Genomic DNA, 22,412 nt, shown 5'->3' with positions numbered 1-22,412 from the left:
CACTCATACATACAAAGCTTTTAGTTGGTTACACCTTAACACCACCTAATACTACAGAATCACAGAAAAACCTAGCAATAGTGTTTTACAAAATCATAAGGTAGCCCCTCCCAGCTTGCCATGCCCATCCTTACTTATCCTCGGCCTGACCCACCCCTCTCCTTTCTAGTGTAAAACTTTCTGTACATCATACATCAGCTCCCTTCCCTATTATTCCTTCCTCAAGCTCTGTCTTCGACTTTCCTGCCCACCACTTAATGCCTCTTGACCCACCAATTCAGCCTTTTCTGGCAAAATAAAGTGTGGCTAATTGTACTATTCAGAACCATTAAAGAACTACCAAGGGCTCAACAACATAGCTGGAGCTGAAAGCTGACATCAGACATCATGAATACAAGGCCTCGTAAGGCCATTTGGGGGGGATTGGGAAAGAGAAGCCAAGGAGCTAGGCAAACCTAGTATGAAGGAACAACTGCCCAAGCTCTCTTGATGTCAAGCATCTCCCTGAAGCTGCTCCCAACCCACAAGATCTTCTCAAGCTCATATGCTACCACAAGCTCCAAAATAGTGGGAAAAGACCCTACCAACATGTAGCCAACAAACCATACTCTACACAACATAAAAGCTTTTTCAAACCACTTCATAAACTATATGAAGTTTACCACCTAGTATTGAGAGAGGAAAGATATGCTCTAAATTTTCAAACACAATTCAATGCATGATTGGAGCAAACATACTTTCTCTAAAAACATTATTAGACCACCCCTAAGTAGGAAAGTACCTGGAAATCCCAACCTAGTTACAAGTTGTCTTCATTTGCAACTACAAGAATGTCTTCTCTCTTCCTTCAAGTAGTTGTTGTGATTTGCCTTCATAAATGGAGCCAATGATCTCTTTCTTTACCTCTTTCAAGTAGACCAGCAAAACCACCACTTTTGATGCATGCAGACATTTGACTACAAAACATGTCCTCGTAAGAATCAAGTCAATGTTGCATCTCTTCAAATTTGATCCACTACTAAAAAACCCATGTTGAAGAAAAGGACAAGAAGAATTCTTAAAACTCTCACCTGATCATTTGTGATTACTTCCTTTGTGTCATGATCCTTTGGCATTTCATATTTGATTATCTTAAGGTAGCATCCCACAGACAACTTGCAAGCTGGAAACCAAAATTTTCGGTAATTAGTACATGTGCTTAAACATTACTAATGGCGCCTCTAATGAAATCCATGCCATGGTGCTTGATGTTGCTAGTCCTTGAAATATTAGCACACATTTTGAACATTGAGAGTGAGAAAACCTGACCATCAACGTACTCTTGGCTAGTGGTGTCCCTTTTAAGAGATGATGATGTAATATAGATGTACCTTCAGATCACAACTACTAGCTGCTGCAGCAACTAGTCCAGCTCCAGCTGATCTCACATTGTGATGTTGATGCTGATGATGGTAGGACAATGATGCAAGGTTATTCATGATACCTGGATTCTGCATGTGTTGCCCTACTATTGATATAGCTGGCAAAGCTCCATGATGTAAATAATTAACAAATAAACTATTTGTCACAGCTTGCATAGAGCTCAGGTTTGAATTGATCTGGTTTTGACAGGCCAGTCTGTGATCACTAGGAGCACTAATATTCATCAATGGATTCAGAGGATTATGCATAATGATTTTATGTTGATCAAGCACTGGAGGCCAGTTTAATGGTACTTGCACATCTTGATATTCTTGTTTGACTACAGGGTTGATCGTACTTAAAACAGGCATGACAACCACCAATGTCAGGTCTTGTAATATTGTGCTTGCAAGAAAATGCAAGATGATGATGTAATATAGATGTACCTTCAAATCACAACAAGCTGCTGCAGCAGCTAGTCCAGCTCCAGCTGATCTCACATTGTGATGTTGATGCTGATGATGGTAGGACAATGATGCAGGGTTATTCATGATGCATGGTTGAGAAGACAGATTGACTCCAGAGGCCACCAGAACCAGCGTCTCCAACCAAACCTGCATTCAGGCTGCTGTTTACTAACTCCAAATCCATCACTTTGCTGAGTTATCAACTTGAAGATGTCTAGCAGCAGAAGATACCCAATTGAAGTTATCCTGCAAATTCTGTAGATCATCATCACCAATCATGCCTCTTGATCCACCCATGTTGTTGAGCTGCAGCACATGCTTGACCAGTGTTGCATGGGCTTGATCCGCTAAGTAGCATGGATGTCCATGGCCAATTTAAGGACATGCTAATCATACCACCTGACCCTGCAATATCAGCTCGATTCACTTGATTCATGATATGGCCAGACTGATCAGATGGATCAGAATCCTTTGTAGCCATGTTGGCCTTGATCTCGAGGAGGTTGCTGTTGTTCAGGATATCTTGATCGAATTCGCCGATTATCGCCTGAAGTGACCGAATTCTTCATGATCTCTCTATTCCTGCAGCCCACAGTCCCTTCTTCTAAGCAGCTCTCAAAAATCCTGACTGTTACAACAAGCTCTCTCCACAAGTAGCAACCAGTATTTTGATTGCTAGCTACAACTCTAGACCTTTTCCAAGCATGCAAATATAGCTCACATGGCAAGTAACATGGGCCAAATGATTTTCAGAATCAAGGGCCTTTCTTAAAAAAACTGACGACTGTCAACAGAGCCACTATGATGGATATAGGTAAGTTAGCAAGTTGAGAAGCTTCCACCACATTTGGCATTATGATTCCAAGGAACAACACACTGCCATACTTGATAACAGTAGCAATTTCAACTCAGCTAGGCAAGACCCATTTGTCACATCCCAAATAATAGCAGTTGGCTGATGCCCAGACTAAAATAGCAAAAAACCACCCAGCTTAGTGCCAGGAAACCTCCAGCCCTATGGCTCTCTACATAACTTTTCAACTGACTGTCGGTGGAGGACTGAAATTGCAGTCATTTTGAAGATGATATATACCTCTCCAGCAGCAATAATTTTACCTCCATGAGGTTTTGGAAATGCAAATACCTATTCGGTTATTGGTGACACAATTACCATGAAGGTAAACAGTAAAAAGTTACCAAAATAGCAAACAAGCACAGTACCTTCGGGGCATATGCTTGTGCTCGATTCCCAGAGGTAGCCCTTGTTGCACAAAGAGACCTTGGTGAGGCCAGTTGTAGAGTCGGGCAGGCATGTGGAGTTCCCACCACACTGGCTATCAGACGAGCAGGGGGGCTATCTGCGGCACGCTCACCTGATCATGATTCATGTTACGTAGCTGCTGCTGCCGATTGTACTCCTCAAAGTCGTCAAGACATTGATCCCAGGACTGCGGAACAGACGTCGAGGACGGTATGCTTGCTTCATCAATACCGTGGCATGTATGCATGTAGTCATGCATCAATTGGAACTAATCATCCTTATCGGTCTTCAACGTCTGCACTACAGACATACTGTCATCATGTTGATCACCTGCGTCCGTGGTGCCAGTGGATTTTTCTGCTATTAATTCAGACAGTGGTTCTTGTTGCTCTGCATGGCACCAGGGGAATATATTTCTGCTACCAATTTCTGCAAACTGAGAGGGACAATGGGTACTCATGCAGGTACCGCCTACATTCATAACCATATTATATTGCAGATAATCATCTGCTAGCAGTGGATCGACTCTGCTCACCGGCGAATGCTCAGTACATATACCGTTCTTGGTTTGTGCGTCCAGCACTCATATTTGTCGAATTTGTCCAAAATCTGGCCCCAGTACCCTTGAGGAACATCGTACTTGCATTCATCTGTGCCTTATCCATTAATGGCAGAGTCATGCCGTGTATAAATTTCAGATCAATATAATATTTGCTTGTCTGCAAGGTATTCTGCACGGACACTTGATCCTGTTCATAAGTCATGCGCAGCAACAGCTGCTGCTGCTGCTCGTACTCCTCGAAGTCGTCCAGAATGTGATCCCACGCCTGATAATTAACGGACGTCGATGACGACGGTACTGCAGCATCATCGTGACTTGCGGTGTTCATGTGGTCAATGTGCATCTGGTGATGATCATCCTCAAAGTCGTTCAAAATCTGATTCCAATTCGTAGTATTCTGATCAGTACACAAATTAGAACCTGCAGAGGCGGGCTATTTCTGCACGGCCAGGCAGGCTGTTTCTGATCCAGGTCCTGTGGTGGATATATGGGGCTCATTTGACTGGAGCTGGAGACCAAAGTGCCAAGAGCTTGGCTGGGAGCTACGGACCCAATTGACCAGGATCGTGTATCCAATATCCTGGCATACTGATGCTGATGACGGCTCTGAGGGGGCTCCAAATTAGGTGGAGTTACATGACTTTGAACAGGGGGCTCTATTCGATGGGGATGAGAGGGAGAGTCTGTGCTACCAGGGACATTGAACAGGACCATGCTATTGTTCTGACTCTCCTGAGATTCATCCTGCACAATGTGTCTGGAAACTAGCTGGGCTGCGTCCTGTGCGATGGCCATTTGGCCTTCGTTCGATAAGCAGGCTAGGGGTTTGTTCTCAGGTGTGCGGATGAGGGTCTGGTTCTGTGCACTGCAAACCGTTTAGGGCTTCGTGCGACATGCATGTTAGGGTTCTGTTCAGTGCAGCGAAAGCATGCAGGGCATTATCTTGCCTGAAGGAAGAGGATAGCGAGGGCAAGGGATCTACCTGGTGGTGATGCCGGGCCTTCTTGGAGTGAAGAAGGGAGAAGCAGTCAGGGCAGAAGGCGAGTGGCTGCCTGCAGCTCATGCCTGCACATGGAGCACATTGCATGCGGGCCACCCTGGCTTCACAATGATCGCAGGTGGTCGCGTGCAGGTGCTCACAGCCATGTTCTGCCCAAAGCCAAACGCAGGTCTGCGCCGCACCTTTTGGGCCGCCTCCCATCGCATCTTCATCGTGGCCATGCTCGCCATGGGCTGGTATAACTCCTATTCTGGTCTTGCCATGCTGGCCCCGGGTTCAGTAATGCAGCGTGCAGGCATGGAACGAGCACCAAAAAATTGCAGCGGCAGTAGTGGCACGCGAAGGAGCAGCAGAGGAGGTTGCGACAGCTCTTCTGGGGGACTGTGTGGATCTGGATGCAGGGGCTCTTGTCCTTGCAGGAGAGGATGGGGGAGGACAGCATATGATGAGAGCCTAGAATCTGCCTTCAATCATCATCACCACTAGTTTCCAAGGCTCCATTTCCATTAGGAGCTGATGCAACATAACCAGAATAAAAACTGCTATTGCTTCTCTGTTCTCAGTGTTTTTGTTCGCGCGTGTTTCTCTCTTTGACGTATTCTCATCAATTTAATTAAAATTGTACCTTTCATAATGATAGTGATAATTCTAAGTTGAAGCATGTTTCAGCTCCTAACAAACCAACCAATGTATGAATGGACTTGGAACGGTGTTACAATGTCACTTGGATGTACTAGGTTAAGGACATAAAGAGCCAAAGGTAACTTGTGAACCTGTAACAAGGAGCCCTAGCTTAGTTGGCTAAGGTGGGTGTATGTGTTTCAACTAGTCAAAGGATCGATTCCTCCCAATTGTTGCGTGGCTCTACAACACTTACTATCCCTGGGTAGAACATATTGGGAATGTCTTCTAGATACAATGGTTGAATCCTTGTTCCCAACTTATGAAGATTTCTTGTTTGAATTAGTGTGTCCATTTTCACATCGTATCTACGTAATGGATGGGTGTTTTTAAAGCTATGGCTGATATGGTTGTAGTAATTAAGGCAAGCTTTTATAATGTGGGTTACAACAAGGTTAAAGATCTATGGTGAGAATCTACTCCTAATTGCAAACTTGAACATGCCAATATAAACATAGTCTTGGTTCTACACCTTATATGCTTTGGATGAGAAACCATCAATTGTTGTAGTGTTTTAATTGCTTAGTCAAATGGTTGAAATTTTTGGGGCATCCTATTGATCTTAGTAGAAGAAAATATACTCTTTAATTAAGGATGATGTTGCTCGCCTTTGACTACCATAATGATCATAAGCTTCCAATGAGCTCTAATTTTATTGTACAAGTTCTTAAAATGCAAGGATAGTATGTTATATACTCTAGCTACCTAAAAAAGCTTAGGATCTTCTGGTAAGCATACAAATGAAGCCAAAAGTGTTTGCCATTTGGATTCATTCTCTAGAATGGTTAAGCCAACAACTTTTTCTCAAAGTGATGGGTTCACAAGTTTTTTTTGTAATCTATTTCCATATGGCTTTGGGGAACATCGCCTGAAGACCCTTGAGGGAACCACAAAGAGGGAACTATATGATGCACTTTTGTCACAAATATACAAATGCATTTTTATTGGTTTTTCAGAATTGCTCTCATGTTGTGCCTTACAATTCTTTGATGCAATACGAATGATTGATTACAGCTTGTTGATAATCCAAGCATTGCCACGAAAAATGTCCTTCAATGCTTGATAACAAAACTTGTACTGCGCAATTGATGACTACAACACATGCATGCATCCCAGGCAATCCGGGGGTGTGGTGAACAAGGATAAGATTGTGTGCATGCAAGAAGATGGACCTGGTTGTGCACGAGAGAATGGATGATGAGATTGTGTGAATGTGAGAAGCTGTGGGACTTGGTTGTGCATGAGAGAATGGACCTTTCTTGAATCAAATAAAATTTTTCTATTTCCTTGAATCTTGAAGGAATGCTTAGCTCCCATTTAAAAAAACGGCTAATTTTATTTGCATCTTTCTTTTTCTTCTCTTACATTGCCCAAGGTTTAATGACCTTTTACATGTGTCTTACTACCTATGCCCAATGGGCATCCTAGGTACCTAATCCCTTGCTCCAATTCTGCTACTTGGAAGCCTGGCTCCCTTAGCAACTTTGCTGGCTCATTCAATCCTAGGTAAATATGCTTGCTTTTGCTCACATTAGTCACAACCCTAGATAGCTCTAGAAAACTTTCATACACTTTCATCAAATACATCTACTAGTTGCTTCTCTACTCGCACAATATTGGTAAGTTATTGTTGGCAAAGAATTGGGAGACCAAGTGTTTTCTTAATGGTATAGGAAGCCCCTTGCTTACTCCATGTTGCACCTTCAAATCCAAATTCCTAAGCAAAGGGTTGGTGATTATAGTGGCAAAGAGTAATGGGGGAATGGAACACCCTTTCACATCGACCTCTTTACCTCAAATGGACCTAAGCATAGACCATTTACAAACACATTCTAAAGAGATTGAAACATCCGTACAAAAATTCCACGATTCCTCCTCCATCATCTATCATAGTAGTGAACTCTTGTTGCTTCTTTTGCTTCATCAATTTATAAAATTAATTGGTCAAAGCACCAGCCGCATAAGATACCATTTCCCTTAGACTAAATTTTGGCAACTTCACCTTTATGTTTTTGCAAATCCTCCATGTAATGCTCCACTTCTTTGAGAAGTTGATAAGACATCCCATTACTAGAACACTTAGCAAGAGTTGTAATAATATACTCCCTGCATTGCTAACTACTAACATGCAACCCTCATTCTGATCTTTGCCATACATCTTGGTAATCTCAATGATGATAGCTATGGATCTCATCTAATTCTACATTGGATTAGCCATTGGATTGTTGGTTTTTTTCCAAGCATCCTTCAACTATAGGTTGAATCCTTCCTTTTCCAGAAAAGGAGCTATTGAAAGAGAGGGGCTTCCATTTCTTTCACCTACTAAGCACATCCTTCTTGGATGGACTTCCTAGGCACCTCACATTCCAAGAGATCATAGTGAGCTAGCTAACTAACATTATATATTTGTTTGAACCTCTATAATCCAAAATAGCAAATAGCCTTGTCAACAAAACATTTGCAAGAAGCTTTTAAAGGGAAAGTTTTTATATCTTACCTCCATTAGACTTCAAAGAATTTGGTAGTTGAATTTATTTGTTTCCATCTTGCTTTAACTTTGGCATCTCTAGGATCGCGACTAATAATTAGGTTGCTCCTTAGGTTCCTCCTTCTGAGGCTTGTTTGTTTCCTTAAATTTACCCTCCTCAACCTATGCTTTTTTCTTTTTACTTCTTTTGAAGTTCTTCCTTATCTCCACTATTTTCTCCTTGGGTTCTTCTTAGCTCAATTCCTTTTTGGGCATTCCTTTGCAAAGCACCCATCTTCTTGACATTGACCAACAACTCAATCCCATTAGGATCAAAAAGCTAGAACATCTCAAGGATCTTCTTTCTCTTATCCCAAAGTACGAGAGGCCACTTGCTCCACTAGTTGATATTATTGTAAGAACATAGAACGCTCTAGCTAGCACTTCTACTAGCACATTAACTTCTCTATCTAGCAAAGTAGGAAGTTCATGAAAACTATCCCATATTGGACATTCAATTTGCAAGACCTCCTCAGGAATAAAATCAACATGCCATGGAAGCATGTAAACAAGGCTCACTTTAAGCCAAAAAACTGAACCCAAAACCCAATCTCTTTTTGCTTTAGATGAAAGCAAGACCCAAAAGAAACCTCATGGCAAGCAAAACAATGTGAGCACCACTTTGATCCAGAGGTGAGCCAAAACAATCTAGCAAACTCGTCCTCAAGGGGGACCTTCCTTTAAAAATACATATACATGTTTCATAGAGAATACTTAGCATTGCTTTGCTGATGCATGGCAAAAAAGATACCACTCATGCACATACCACTTGCTCCCCAAATTCTATTGTGACTCTCTTTTAATTCTCATTGAAATAATTTTGGTCACCCCACATCTTCTTCTCTAGCTCTTCCATGTTCATGCTAGCAATGACAATGTTAGCATAATCCATCTCCATCCCATTGCCGTGCTTCTATTGCTTTATGTTTGTGCTATGTGTTCCATCATCTCTTACTCCTTGTTCACCCCCCCTGAATATGCTACATGCACGAAAGGGGGAGCATATACCACATGTTGGTAGGAAATGTTTATTTTTTAATGAACTTAATACAGCTACCCTAGTCAATAGACCATGTGCCATGACTGTCTATTGAGAGCTCCCCTCTTCAAGTTTCCACATACTCAAAGAGATTTTATGTCTTTCATTTAAGGAAAAGGCTATTACAATTTGAACTATTTCTATTTTGCTAATGCATCGATATGCTCCTAGTTTGTAAGGGGCTCAAATAACTTTCAATAACTATTTACGCTTATATGGATGCTAGGTATATCCCACACTTCAGGGGGAATTTAAGGGGAATTTCAAGTTTTAAAGCCATGGCATTGAGTTGAATTGAATGAGATTATTCTTTGTTTTAATGTGACAATGAAATATTTATATTGTTAAAAATGATATTTTATTTGTGGATGTGTAAACTATTTGTGCTATGTGAGTAAGAATTAAAAGTTATTAAAATGCACAAATGTATATTACAGCACATGTACATTTTGGATGCATACAAACATATCAATTACAAGTGTGTATCAACATTGTCTTATTTGAGATTGATTACATGGCTGATGGTTAGGCCTATCAATTGTAATGTATATTACTTAGCATGACTATATAAGCATGACTATGTTAGATGTTATATACAAATTTGTTTTGATTTACTGTGCATGCACATTATCCTATGATTAATAGCTTCATAATTTTATCCAATAAACATGGCTATATTAGGTAATATATAGAAATTCGCCTTGCTTTACCATATAGACACTTATTTTACTAGTTATAGCTTCACATCTATCTAGTAAAACTAAAAACCTAGTTCCAAATTAAAAAATCCTAGTTACTAACTAGAAAAAAAATTGCATTTACTAGATATAAGCCTATTTACCATCTAGTTTAGTGTCTAAAGTTCCTTGTGGGGAGGAAGGAGTGCAGGAGCTGGTCTTGAAGGAGGCGGTTGCGGGCCTTGGCGGCGACGAGGTCGCGAGAGAGGAGGGCGACTTGGCGGCCGAGCTGAGAGACCTTGTGGGTCAGGAAGAGGGCGGAATTATACTGTGACGAAATATTACCGCTACTAGTACTGGCGCAGGTTTTATTGGCCGCCTCCTCCTCGTCTTCTTTATGATGATGATCATATCGATGATAATCATGATCATCAGGAGGATATTGCTGATATTCAAGATGATCGTGCTGATACCATTCTTCGAAAGATATGGAGAGGTCGATGGTTCGGATGAGGGGCGCCACCTGCCGCTTCTGCTCGGTCGTCTGCTGCAGAAGCTACAGCAGTCGGGCTGTGATCAGATTCACCGGGATAGCTGGCAGCCTCGACGTATCATTATTATTATGATCATATACATCCTGATCATCATTATCTGGTCTTCTTCTCTCCAACTGACTCATACTATCGATCCTATCATCAGGGCAGGTCCAAGCTGATGACGATAGTATTGTCGCCAACAACGAGGAGTACGGCGACGACGTCGATATTCCGGATTCGCCTTCCTCCCTCACCATCGCTTCACCTGCAGCACTCTTTTCCATTAGCGATGACAATGATGAAAAGTGATGATAATACTGGTTCACCTGCAGTACTCAGATGTTGGTTTACTGTGATCCTGTCTCATCAATGCATTGATGGTTGCGTCTGCACCCGCACTCTTACTCACTATAAGCCTTCCATACCGTCACTCTCTGATCTTCTATTAACAAAGAACAAACCCAAATGGCCTCCAATCATATTGCAAGCTACTTCACCTTGGCACCGCACTTTCGCTCCCGCTCTGTCTTTCCCTGCACAGGTCCCCAAATCGAGGGATTACCTTATATTGAGATTTTGTAAGGAAATAGCCACCTACTTCATGGGTGATTGATCCTCTCATGACTTCTTCTTCATTTTCCCAAAGGAACCTACCAAGGGACGCATTTTTCCTCCCGACCCCTCCCTCTCATTGACCCAAGAAAATAACATTTGGCCCATCAAAAGGTCTCCCTTAGGGTCAGTCTCATGTTGACTATGAACTCATGCCTCAATTACATCCAGGCTTTAAATTTGACGCCTAAGGTTGGGCTTCAAGACAAAATCAATGACGCTTTTATCCTTTTTGGTGAGCTTCATTTTGACGCCTTTGCTCTAAATTTAGGCATCCTTTTTGGTGAGCTTCATTTTGACGCCTTTGCTCTAAATTTAGGCATCAACTTCCAAGGAGCTTACAAGTGAGCATTCTTAGATGTAACTTAAGAGATAAACAAATCTTAACATAAGATGGTAAGATCCCATAAATTATAATACATGATACAAAAAACAAGTATAAACTAGTGTGGAAAATCTCAATAAAAACTTTGGTTTCATATTCTTAAGACCAAAAAATTTTCCAAGGTCTAGACTCTTGTACATCGTAGTTAATTGATAAAGTTCATCATGATAGAAAACAAGGTGAGCAACAAGCAAGAACTACAAATCAAGTAGTCTTCGTGTCTTCACTAGCTCCCATTTCTCATAGACCAAGGCCCAATCAATGCTTTTGATGTCAGGGCCAATAAGAGAAATTCGCATTAATGCTTCAAGAGTTGACACCTTCAATAGTTGGCGACGATCACTTTTGATTATATTCTGCTTAGAGAAGCCTCGTTCACATGCTACTGATGAAGTAGGAAGAACTAAAAGGATTTGCCATAATCTCATCAAGTTTGGATATGTTGCTTGCCAATCAGAATTGCTAGAGAAAACACGCCATGCATCCTTCATACTCATTCCCTCACATCCAAAATATAGCGTGTCAGTGAATGCATAGATTTCATTTTTGCATCCTTGAGTATCTAAAATAGGAGCACTAAACTTTTGCAATAACCTGTCCAACCATAGATTGACCTTCTTTTCTCTTTCTTTTGGATCATGTGGAAGATATTGTGGAGAGAATAGTCTTGTTGCACCAAAAACATACATATCTGGAAATCGCTCATTCACACAATCTATGATCTTTCCAACAAATTCTTTTGCAAGTTGAACACAACTATCAACATCACCCCTTCCATTATCAACAGCAGTACCTGCTTTATCTTGTCCAGGCATTTTTGTGAAGAGAAGTTGATGTATATATTCTTCCCCATTCTCATTTACATGCCGTAATAAACCATCTCTTGTGTCATTCATAAACTTAAGAAGATATGATGTACCTGCTCCAAATGGCTGTTCTAAGAACTTCCTTGTAAGAGATCTTATTGTCACTTCGATGGTAGGAGTGATTGTTGTGATATCCAAAGCATCTTCTTGAAACTTTTTATTTAGGAGGTTTAAGTCCTTTAGGACATCAGCAAGCATACAAATACAGAACAACACTTTGTAGATCCTTAACTTTTTAACCATGCTCGTGCACTGTCTTTCCAAAATGTCAAAATTGCAGGCATTAGCTTACATAACCTTTCCATTACATTACCTCTTGCCAACCATCTGACATCATGGATTTGAAGTACTTCCAAAACTTGTATATTCATTTCTTGTAAAAGACTTTGAAAATCTGTATGACGTAAACTTGAGGCATTTATCCAAGAGTACACCTTGTTTGCGATTTTATCGACATAAGAAAGGCAAGGAAAACACTTAGTTGCATCAACAGTGGCAAGGGCTTCTCTATGAGCAATGCAATGTGTGCTAATAAGATGAGGAACTTCTCTTTGTAGTTTTGCAACCAAGCCTTCATGACAACTTAGCATTGAGCTGTCTCCATCAGTGGCAATGCCAACAAGACGTTGTATGCTCAAACCAATGTCCTTCAAGACTAGCATGATAGCATCAAACTTTGTTTCAGCAGTGCCATCAGCAACTAAGATTAGTCATACAAATTCTACTTTGCATATACCTCTTCCCTCGGAGGATAAGAATGAAATATAAATGATTAAGCGCTTTTCTAAACCCCTGTCAGTTGTTTCGTCTACCATTAAGGCATAGTAAGGACTTGACAATATCTCTTGAAGTTGCAATGTATATAGATGTTGTGATATAGAGAAAGCAAACTCCTTACCAGCCATAATGTTAGTATAAGATGAATAATCATGATAAGAAGGCATTGATTCCAATTCCACTGCATAAGCTAGCTCACAAATCTTAACAAACTTTTGGATTGCCAAGTCTTCTTTTGCCAAAAAGTACATGAGTTTCATTATCGTAGTTACTCTCTCCTTATTTCTATCATTAATTGCTTTGACGTGTGTAGATACTTTGATTCCCTTTACATCAACATCATGTCTAGCTTGTGCCCATTGATGCTCCTTAGAGATGACATGTTTTGGAATTGCACTAAGCTGCATGGTTTTACATCCCTTTCCTTTTCCCCATGGTCCTTTGACCCTAAACTTTTCACACCACTCACATTTCATATACTCATTCTTTTCCTCCACCACACGTTTTAAAAAAGGATATTTTCTAGTCCATTCTATTCGAAATTTTCTAGAATACTCTTTCGATGTTGTTGTGAAGTCTCCTGTGTTAGCTGCATTTTCTGAAGTGCTACCTGGCATATCAAACATTTCTATATCATCCTCCATTTCATTATCCTCGTCTTCATTTTCAATCTCATTGTCTTCATCTTCATCATGCTCTGGAGTATCGCCAAAGAGTTGACGATGAAGATCTATATTGACATCTGGATTGTCTTCTAGATAGACATTAAGATCCATATTTGGATTCACTTCTAGGTTGACATTTGGATTAACTTTTTCCTTTTGTTTTCCCTTTCCAAGCATATCAAATAAAGTTTGTTGACTCATCTATTAACCAGTAAAAAAGAGGTATTTCAATAATGGTTTTCACAAACTTTAATTTTTGTCAAATAGTTCGACTAGATGCATACTTGGAAGAATAAGAACTCGTAGCTTGATGCCTTTTGGATTCCTTATAAGTTGTGTAGAATCCTCACAAACGGTAGATATACTCACTTCATCAAAAGCCTGTGAACCTAAAGTGACATGTAAGTTTCTACTTGTAAATATTAATATATTAACATGCTATAAAATTGAATGAATATCTTTTGACAAAGTCAAGAACATTATGCAAATGAAAAATATAATATCTATTTACCTTTCTATGATGATTTTTCTCAAGTAGTAGGTCTATTTTGTCAAGACAACTTCTTCTAAATGAAACTCCTTTGATAACCTACAAGAAAACATTAGATTTTAGTTTGAACAAAAAATATCTAGGATGTTAAGACTTTCAATATTAAGGATTATCAATTTCATGAAACTTTATCTAACTTAGACATGCACGAAAACTAATTAGGATGATGGTGCAATGCATCATGGCCTACGAATCACGATCACAACTTGGCGACTTTGGGCTGAGGGGTCCCTTCTGTCATCTCATCGGTGAGCTTAATAGTCATTGCCAGTAACAATGCTATTGGCCTACCACATACTTGTAATATCCAGACGACCGAATGCATGCAGACAAAAACCAAATGATTCATCATCATCATCACTGTAAGAATGTGTAGTCTACTAAGCCAAATAACGTCAAGGCATGCGTACAGACTAGTCGAAATTATGGACGATTTTGCTTTGCCAATGTACATGTTTTACTTGATTTGCACAATACGAGCCCTGGGGCCTGGACTCCGACTATGGACTATGGCCTAGTGACATCTGTCTGAATCTGAGTGTCTATGTGACGTGTCTCATATCTTGATGAGCTCACGAATTGGTACAGGCTATAGCCGCTACAGCTGCACTTCATTCGCCTGATGTGCTATCTACTCCTCTCCCTAAATCTCCCTTCACCCTGCTATCTCTCACCCCCGCAATAGACTTTAGACCCTAAATGCTCTGACACTGCCTATCGTTGGGAAGATCTTAGCTACACCAAGCAATACTTAGCCATAATTGGGATAAATACAAACTTATGATTTTTAGGAATCAACATAAAGTAACTATGTTCTTGACCAATGTCACCCAACTTGCATCACAACACTGTAGGTTGACTGTCTTCGTTGAAACAATTAGTATGGTAGAAGCCTTATGTAATATTTCAACACAATTAAAAGTTAGTTGGATAGTTTGAAAGTTAGTTAGTCAATTAATAAGTTAGTAAGGTTACTAAGTAAAGACTAACTAAGGTAAAAACAAACTAATATTAATAACTAATAATTTTTATTTAATTGAAAATATTTTGTTGAAAAAAATTGAGAGTCAAAAAGTCGATATTTTTCTCGGATTAACAAGGACCATAGCCACCCTTCACGAAAGTTACAAGGTGAACGAGAGTTATGCGTCATATTAATCACTAGTGTTAATATGTCTAGTATGGATAGTCCAAAAATATTAGATTTTGGGCAAAACTAGCATATTCTAGATTTTTTAGATATTATCTTTAAAATATATATAAATTTCCAAAACTGGATGCCATTTCAAAGAAAAGACAAGTGATGTTTTAGTTAGTTTTGGAGATTTTATAAAAGGAAAAAAAAAAGAGAGTGATTGGCAAAATCGTGTGTGCCGTGATTGCAGTTTAGAGGTAGTAGACAACACTTCGAAAACAGGGAGAGAAACAAGGAGTGATGTGAAAGATTTCTAACTCTAACCAAGTGTCAAGTGTCTTGGGGTTTTACCCCTCCTTTTGGAGCCAATGGAACCATCAAATTTATGATCTGAACATCAGATCACTAATTGTTCCAAGAGCCCCTTCACTAAGAACTCTTATTCTCAACCACATCCCCTCTTCTCTAACTCATTACTCAGGGAAGTTACTATATATATATCCTCTACATCACGTGCATTCAAGGCCTATTTATAAATATCCTTATCTGTGAATTTTTATTGAATAAAATATAATCCTTTTCTATTCAATCTGTAAACAACCCCTTATATTACACCCTTCTGTATGTAAAAAATATATAAAAATAGTATTTTAAAAATACCTTATTTTGAACCCACGTGATATACACATATATTTATGAGTAACGTACCGGAGACTCATTATAAATATGAGGTATGGGGAGGCACAAGGGAGCATAAGGAGACCCTAAGAGGCTGTGAGTAGAGAGAAGGATACCCTCAGAGAGAGAGAGAGAGAGAGAGAGAGAGAGAAGCGTTGCTCCTAACCCCCAACCTTCTGACTCATGCACAAGCCACTCCCAACCCCCTGTCAATTATCCTAAATCCCCATTATGTGAAACCATCCAATTAGCTCTACCTGTGAACCTCCACAAAAGTTCTTGTGCGCATGCCAACAATAAAGACTCTCCTCACAAATACCTATACCTTTGCCCCTCTTACAAGATCAACTCTCATTGACTTGCTATCTCTGACCATCTCAAAAGGTCACCCCTATTCCGCTCAATCCTATTGTAAAGTGTTTTAGACTCTTAGACACCACTTTTGGCACATTTTCTAAACTATTTGTCATTATGGATTTAGGAATGGTTGATGTTGATATGGTTACATTAGCCTCTCAATGGAGTCCTACCTAGGAAGAACATGAACATCTCTTCCAAAAAAGGATTTCTATTATGGAAAAACTTGCATAGGAGATCCCACATGATTAATTAAAGAAGCACCAAATACTTCCATCTAATTTGAACATAACATTTCTTGCACATCTTTGTGTTACTAACAATCTTCAATAGCTATGTAGCTCCTCCAATCACTTCCTAAAGAAATGGTTCACAATGCACCATGAAGCCACTACATTGGAAAGTAAAGTTGTCATTACCATGGAGCATCAAAGACTGGCAACTTCTTCAAACATGACTTGAGCAATCTTTGCTTCATCTACGAGATGTACTAGGAGGTGAGTTTGTATCATGTGCTTGCTCGTGGGAGGTACTTCTCAAAGAGAGAGACCATCTCCGCCACTCCCTGCCTTACAGATTCAATAGTAAAGGATACCTTAATCTCCTTCAGTGAGATACATTGCACTAAATTTAATAACCTATAAATCATCGAGTGGATTTTTTGGAGTGAGGCACCCCATGATTGCGATCCACTGTACAAACTCTCAAATATTTGAAGCGTTATAAACATGGAACATACACTAAATAGCGAAATATTGAGGTTACTTGCTATCAAGGTCAAGACAAACTTGGCCAATCTTATGCCAATCATTGGATTTCAAACTTGATAGTTGGTCATCTTTAGAAAAAGTAGACTTGAGGAAATGTATCACACCTATTGGGGTGTAAATAGACCTGATAATTTTCTTCACCATGCACTCTTATTTAGTGGATAGGACCCAAGGAGCACGAGATAATTGCAAGTGACCATCAAAGTCGACTGTGGCCAAAGTGCCTCCATCTTGCCTATCTTCTTCAAATCCATTCGTGCCCCTATAGTGTCTGTCTTTCATGTGATACGGTCACATTAAAAACTACTCACATTCTTGAAATTATGCATGGGGTGATCTATAAGTGGATCCAATATAACAACTCGTAGAAAACTAAGAATCATTGCATTCCGCTTAGATGTGACTCCTTGTAGACCACTTTTAACTGGTAACAACTTTGGGTATTCATTCTCGTTGGAGGTCATTAAAAAAAACCTTACTTCATTTTATTACTCTCCTGCAAGAAAGCGGTGTGTTTGTGATATACCATATTCTTCATGGTCCATAACCTTTGGGAGTCTAACTATGGTTGTGGCCCACACAATGGACATGCATGATAACTTGAGGTAATAAGACCTGTCACAGTATCCCTATCCAGTCAACATAAAATTGAATGAGCCATGTTAGATATCAACAAGGAGAGCGGAAGCCCACTTACTTGAGCACTCATCCTTAAATCCCAAAAAGTCATGCATGGTCTATATGAGAATGACTCATACATTAGTTGATTGCCAATAATCATACTTGCTCATGTCTTCCATAGAGACCCCCTCCTCCCACAAAATCTTGAGTTCATCAACTAATGGACATAGAAAGTTACCCATGTTCTTGACTTTGTAGTGCTTACGAGGAACGAGCAAGCTAAGCATCAGGTGTCCTTTCTTTGTAGAAAGCCATGGCGGGATATTTTAGTCTACAAGGACTATAGGCCTCACATTGGGTTGTTTGAAGAGTTGCAAAAATTGCAACAAGTTGGTTTGATCTTCCCTATTTAGCACATTGAATGGTGTTCACTTGTTTTTAGCAGAGACTAAATGGATTTACGTTATCTATAGCAAGACCAAGTCAAAGATTCCTTGGCTTTCGTGCAAAGCTTAGACAGATGGAGTCAATGTGGCTCCGTATACAAGAATATGCTAATATTCGTTGGACTCCATCCATGGATCTATTTTGCACATGTCACATTGTCAAGCTTGCCATGCCTAATGTACGAAACATATGACAGTATTAGCGGTATAAGTGAAAAGTGTTTGAGAACCTTCTAAGGGATAATTTTCCCTTGCAAGTCTTGTTGATACCTATGAGCACCACACTTTGAATATGTCTCCATAGTCCCATAGTCTCCTCCAAACATCATACAATCGTTGACACATGCATGGATGCTATTGTACTCCATGCCAAGCTTTTGTAACACCAATCGTGCATCATCACGGGACTTAGGTTTCGTGTTTCAAGGTGGTAATGTGTGATATTTTAACAACTTGAAAAAAAAACAAAGCATCCTTGAAGAGCGCAAAAAGAATTTTTCAAATGGCGTTAAAATCAACAAAGTGTAGTATGTACATGAACAACTCGGTCATACTCGCATCGCTCCACCCGTATTTGCCTATACACTTAGGAGCACAAGCAATGTCTTTAAGCGAGATACTTGGCACCCATCATACAATGGTATGGATGCTTTCTCTCTTACTAGATTACGTGACTTGGCATCCATGGGTACTAATGCAGTGATCATTGCCTCCATATTACGTTTCAAGATTGGAGGAAGGCCCGAAAGGCCCACTATCTCCTTTGGTATTGAGGGTGTAGTCTAGGGCGTGCATTGTAATTAGTATCTCTCTAATTGTTTCCCTTTCTCTCTACCATCTCTCTACTTCTCTCCATCTATTTTCTCTCCCCTTCTCTTTATCTTTATCAATTTTTATCTATATGGGCCCTTGCTCTTTCTCTCCCCATTCCTTTTCTCTTCCCGTCACTCTATCTTTATCTACCCCTGTCTCTAATTCTCTCCCTACCTCTCTTTCTCTCTCTCTTTTCCTTTCTTTATTTGCCTCTCTTTATCTTTCTTTGTTTCTTTCTCCCCCCTCTTTCTCATTGTTTCTCTCTTTCTCCCCCCCCCCCATTTTCCTTTCCCAATGATCTCACTTCTCTTGTTCTTTCCCTTCCTTTTTTCTCTATTTCTCTTTCTTCTTCTCTCCTCACTCACTGAATGTATCTCATTATGATCAAAATCAAAGATAGAAAACAAAAAAACTTTTAAAAAAAGGATACTGAAATTTCCTCTCTTGAGCCCACCTCTCTTTATATTTCTCTTTTCCCTCCCCCTTTATTTGTATATCTTTCCATTCCCTCTAATTCTCTCATTGTTTCTTCATTTCTCTATCCCTCTCTCTCACTCTCTTTTTGTTTTCTCTCTATCTCTTTACCTCACCCTTGTTTTCTACCTCTTTCTTCTCTCTCCCTCTCTCTCTTTCTCTCTTTTTCTCTTTCTTTGTTTTTCTTCCCTCCTCATTGTTTCCCTTACTCATTTTCCTCTCTTCCTTCCTTCATATCTCATTTCTCTCTTTCTCTTTCTCTTTGTTATATTTTTCTCCTTTCTCTCTATCTTTCACTCTTTCTCTCCCTTCCTTCTTCTCCCTCCCTCCTCTCTCTCTCTCTCTCTCTCTCTCTCTCAATGCACTTCATTATAAAGAAAAATTAAAAAAAGGAAAATGAGAAAACAAAAAAACAAAGCAAGACAAGGCAATATACCTACCTTAAAGGCTCGAAGATGAAATCTTTTTTGCATCCTCTTTTTGGCGTCCTCTCTTTCTCCCTTGCACACTTCTCCCTCCTCTTCGCGTATGATGATTGTGATGAGGATCTCTCTCTCTCTCTCTCTCTCTCTCTCTCTCTCTCTCTCTCTCTGGGCAATGATCTCCCTCGCTCTCTTTCGAAAATGTTTGTGGCAAATATTGCACTTGGGTTTTTGGTGTTTTTTTTTCTCAGACCAGTGTCAAAATTAGCATCACTATTAGCGTCACAAATGCAAATTTGTGATGCTAATAGTGACACTATAGCGATGCAGATAGCGAGGCTGCCATTTTGCATGATAAATTGCCGTCACTATTGCCCCATTCCCTTGTAGTGATATTAGATGTTAACTTTAATCCAAATAAGAAAAGAGTTAAAGGATACATGATATAATGCATAGTAATTCTTCCATAAAGACAATAAAAGAGTAGAACAAGACATTCGTGATGTGTTGCAACCTCTCAAAGACTTTTAAAAGAGTAGAGTAGACATCAAGTGGAAGAAGGTAGCATACATAGCAAAAAAAAAATTGGCATGTTGTTTATAAATTGGGAAGTGAACAGAAGAAGAGTTTTCTAGTATTATAATTTAAAAGATAACTTTGCCTCATCTCACCGTAATTCTTGTATACACAACTATTTGTTAGTTCAAATAGTACCTTTTAGCATCTTAAGTTTATTTTCCTCTTGACTAGAGATTGCGTAGTTACTTTAACAATTACACATATAATCTTCTACATCTATAATGCAAAGCTTCCAGTGGGGGGTGGCACTTATGTTACATATGCAACGGCCCCATAAAATGCACTATGCGTGTCACACATGCCTACCCATGTGCATTGCGTCGTGCACACCTGCCCACACACATCAATCCTTGTTTGAAGCACCGGGCACTAGGCGTGAAGAACGTAGTATAAATTAACTAGCATGATAATCTTAATGTTTTTGTGATCTATAGATATGTAGAGAATGTGAATGTGTTTTATGCATGTGAGCTACAAATACATAATTGGTTCAAGTTGATGAGAAGAAAGTGTACATACAAACTCCATTCAATTAAAGGAGAGTCTTTACATTAATGGAACTCCAATTACCTCAAAAAAATATACAAAAGGTTGCTTTATAGCCCTTCAAAGTCTAGCACTACCCACCATGAGCACTACCACCACCGTCTCCACCTCAATCCTCATGGTAGCACTTCTTGTCCTCTCCATCCAACTCTTCACTGCACTTCCTGCTCTTTGCGACCCCTAACAGGGTGTGTTTCATGGCTAATTCCTCGTCAGCAGGAAGCAGGGGAGGCGGACGCTGTGAATGAATGATGGAAGAGGAGGTCTGTGTAGGGAGGAAGGAGTGCAGGAGCTGGTCTTGAAGGAGGCGGTTGCGGGCCTTGGCGGCGAGGAGGTCGCGAGAGAGGAGGGCGACTTGGCGGCGGAGCTGAGAGACCTTGTGGGTCAGGAAGAGGGCGGAATTATACTGCGACGAAATATTACCGCTACAAGTACTGGCGCGGGTTTTATTGGCCGCCTCCTCCTCCTCTTCTTTATGATGATCATATCGATGATAATCATGACCACAAGGAGGATATTGCTGATATTCAAGATGATCGTGCTGATACCATTCTTCTAAAGATATGGAGGGGTCGATGGTTCGGATGAGGCGCGCCACCTGCCGCTTCTGCTCGGTCGTCTGCTGCAGAAGCTCCAGCAGTCGGGCTGTGATCAGATTCACCGGGATAGCTGGTAGCCTCGACGTATCATTATTATTATGATCATATACATCCTGATCATCATCATCTGATCTTCTTCTCTCCAACTGACTCATACTATCGATCCCATCGTCAGGGCAGGTCCAAGCTGATGACGATAATGTTGTCGCCAACAACGAGGAGAACGACGACGTCGATATTCCGGATCCGCCTTCCTCCCTCACCATCGCTTCACCTGCAGCACTCTTTTCCATTAGCGATGACGATGATGAAAAGTGATGACAATACTGGTTCACCTGCAGTACTCAGATGTTGGTTTACTGTGATCCTGTCTCATCAGTGCATTGATGGTTGCGTCTGCACCCGCACTCTTACTCACCATAAGCCTGCCATACCCTCACTCTCTGATCTTCTATTAACAAAGAACAAACCCAAATGGCCTCCAATCATATTGCAAGCTACTTCACCTTGGCACCGCACTTTCCCTCCCGCTCTGTCTTTCCCTGCACAGCTCCCCAAATCGAGGGATTACCTTATAGTGAGATTTTGCATGGAAATAGCCACCTACTTCATGGGATTGATCCTCTCATGACTTCTTCTTCATTTTCCCAAAGGGACCTACCAAGGGACGCGTTTTTCCTCCCTACCCCTCCCTCTCATTGACCCAAGAAAATAACATTTGGCCCATCAAAAGGTCTCCCTTAGGATCAGCCTCACGTTGACTATGAACTCATGGGTTAATGACCATGGACATCCTTCAAGGATTGGATGAAAGTGGTTGAGCTTCCTATATCACACGACTTTTGTGCCTCTTGGGTCCTCTCTCATTTTACAGTCCATCTTTGCTCTTATTACTCTAGAAATCCTAGAAGCAATCTATCTTTCCACATTAAAACCCATACTTCTCATTAATTTTCCCTTTCCAAG

General features: G+C 40.3%; 1 protein-coding gene and 1 pseudogene across 3 annotated transcripts; both read right to left on the bottom strand.

Annotated features, from left to right (window-relative positions):
- Window positions 1-11,345: 11,345 nt before the first annotated feature.
- Window positions 11,346-13,567, bottom strand: LOC148017435 (uncharacterized; annotated as a pseudogene).
- A 7,262-nt stretch (window positions 13,568-20,829) lies between these two features.
- On the bottom strand, window positions 20,830-22,036 carry LOC148017434 (uncharacterized). Of its 3 annotated transcripts, none has more exons than XM_087662902.1 (2): window positions 21,953-22,036; window positions 20,830-21,720 (listed from the first exon to the last, which is right to left on the bottom strand). In XM_087662902.1, the coding sequence occupies exon 2, from the start codon at window positions 21,710-21,712 to the stop codon at window positions 20,957-20,959; it is 756 nt and encodes a 251-aa protein (XP_087519028.1). In that variant the 5' UTR covers window positions 21,713-21,720; window positions 21,953-22,036; the 3' UTR covers window positions 20,830-20,956. The 3 variants fall into 3 exon arrangements, with proteins under 3 accessions (XP_087519028.1, XP_087519027.1, XP_087519029.1); XM_087662901.1 differs by having other exon boundaries at window positions 21,782-22,022; XM_087662903.1 differs by having other exon boundaries at window positions 21,865-22,022.
- Between the last annotated feature and the right edge of the window lie 376 nt (window positions 22,037-22,412).

Source organism: Lygodium microphyllum, chromosome 22 (assembly GCF_053477565.2).
Source record: "Lygodium microphyllum isolate KBCC chromosome 22, Lygodium_microphyllum_v1.1.10, whole genome shotgun sequence".
NCBI lineage: Eukaryota > Viridiplantae > Streptophyta > Polypodiopsida > Schizaeales > Lygodiaceae > Lygodium > Lygodium microphyllum.
The sequence above is the reverse complement of the archived record's forward strand: the minus strand, read 5'-3'. Positions and strand labels throughout refer to the sequence as shown.

What these genes read in the sequence shown, in the direction of transcription:
- LOC148017434 (XM_087662902.1), bottom strand. Translation starts at nt 21,712, where the DNA reads ATGGTGAGGGAGGAAGGCGGATCCGGAATATCGACGTCGTCGTTCTCC.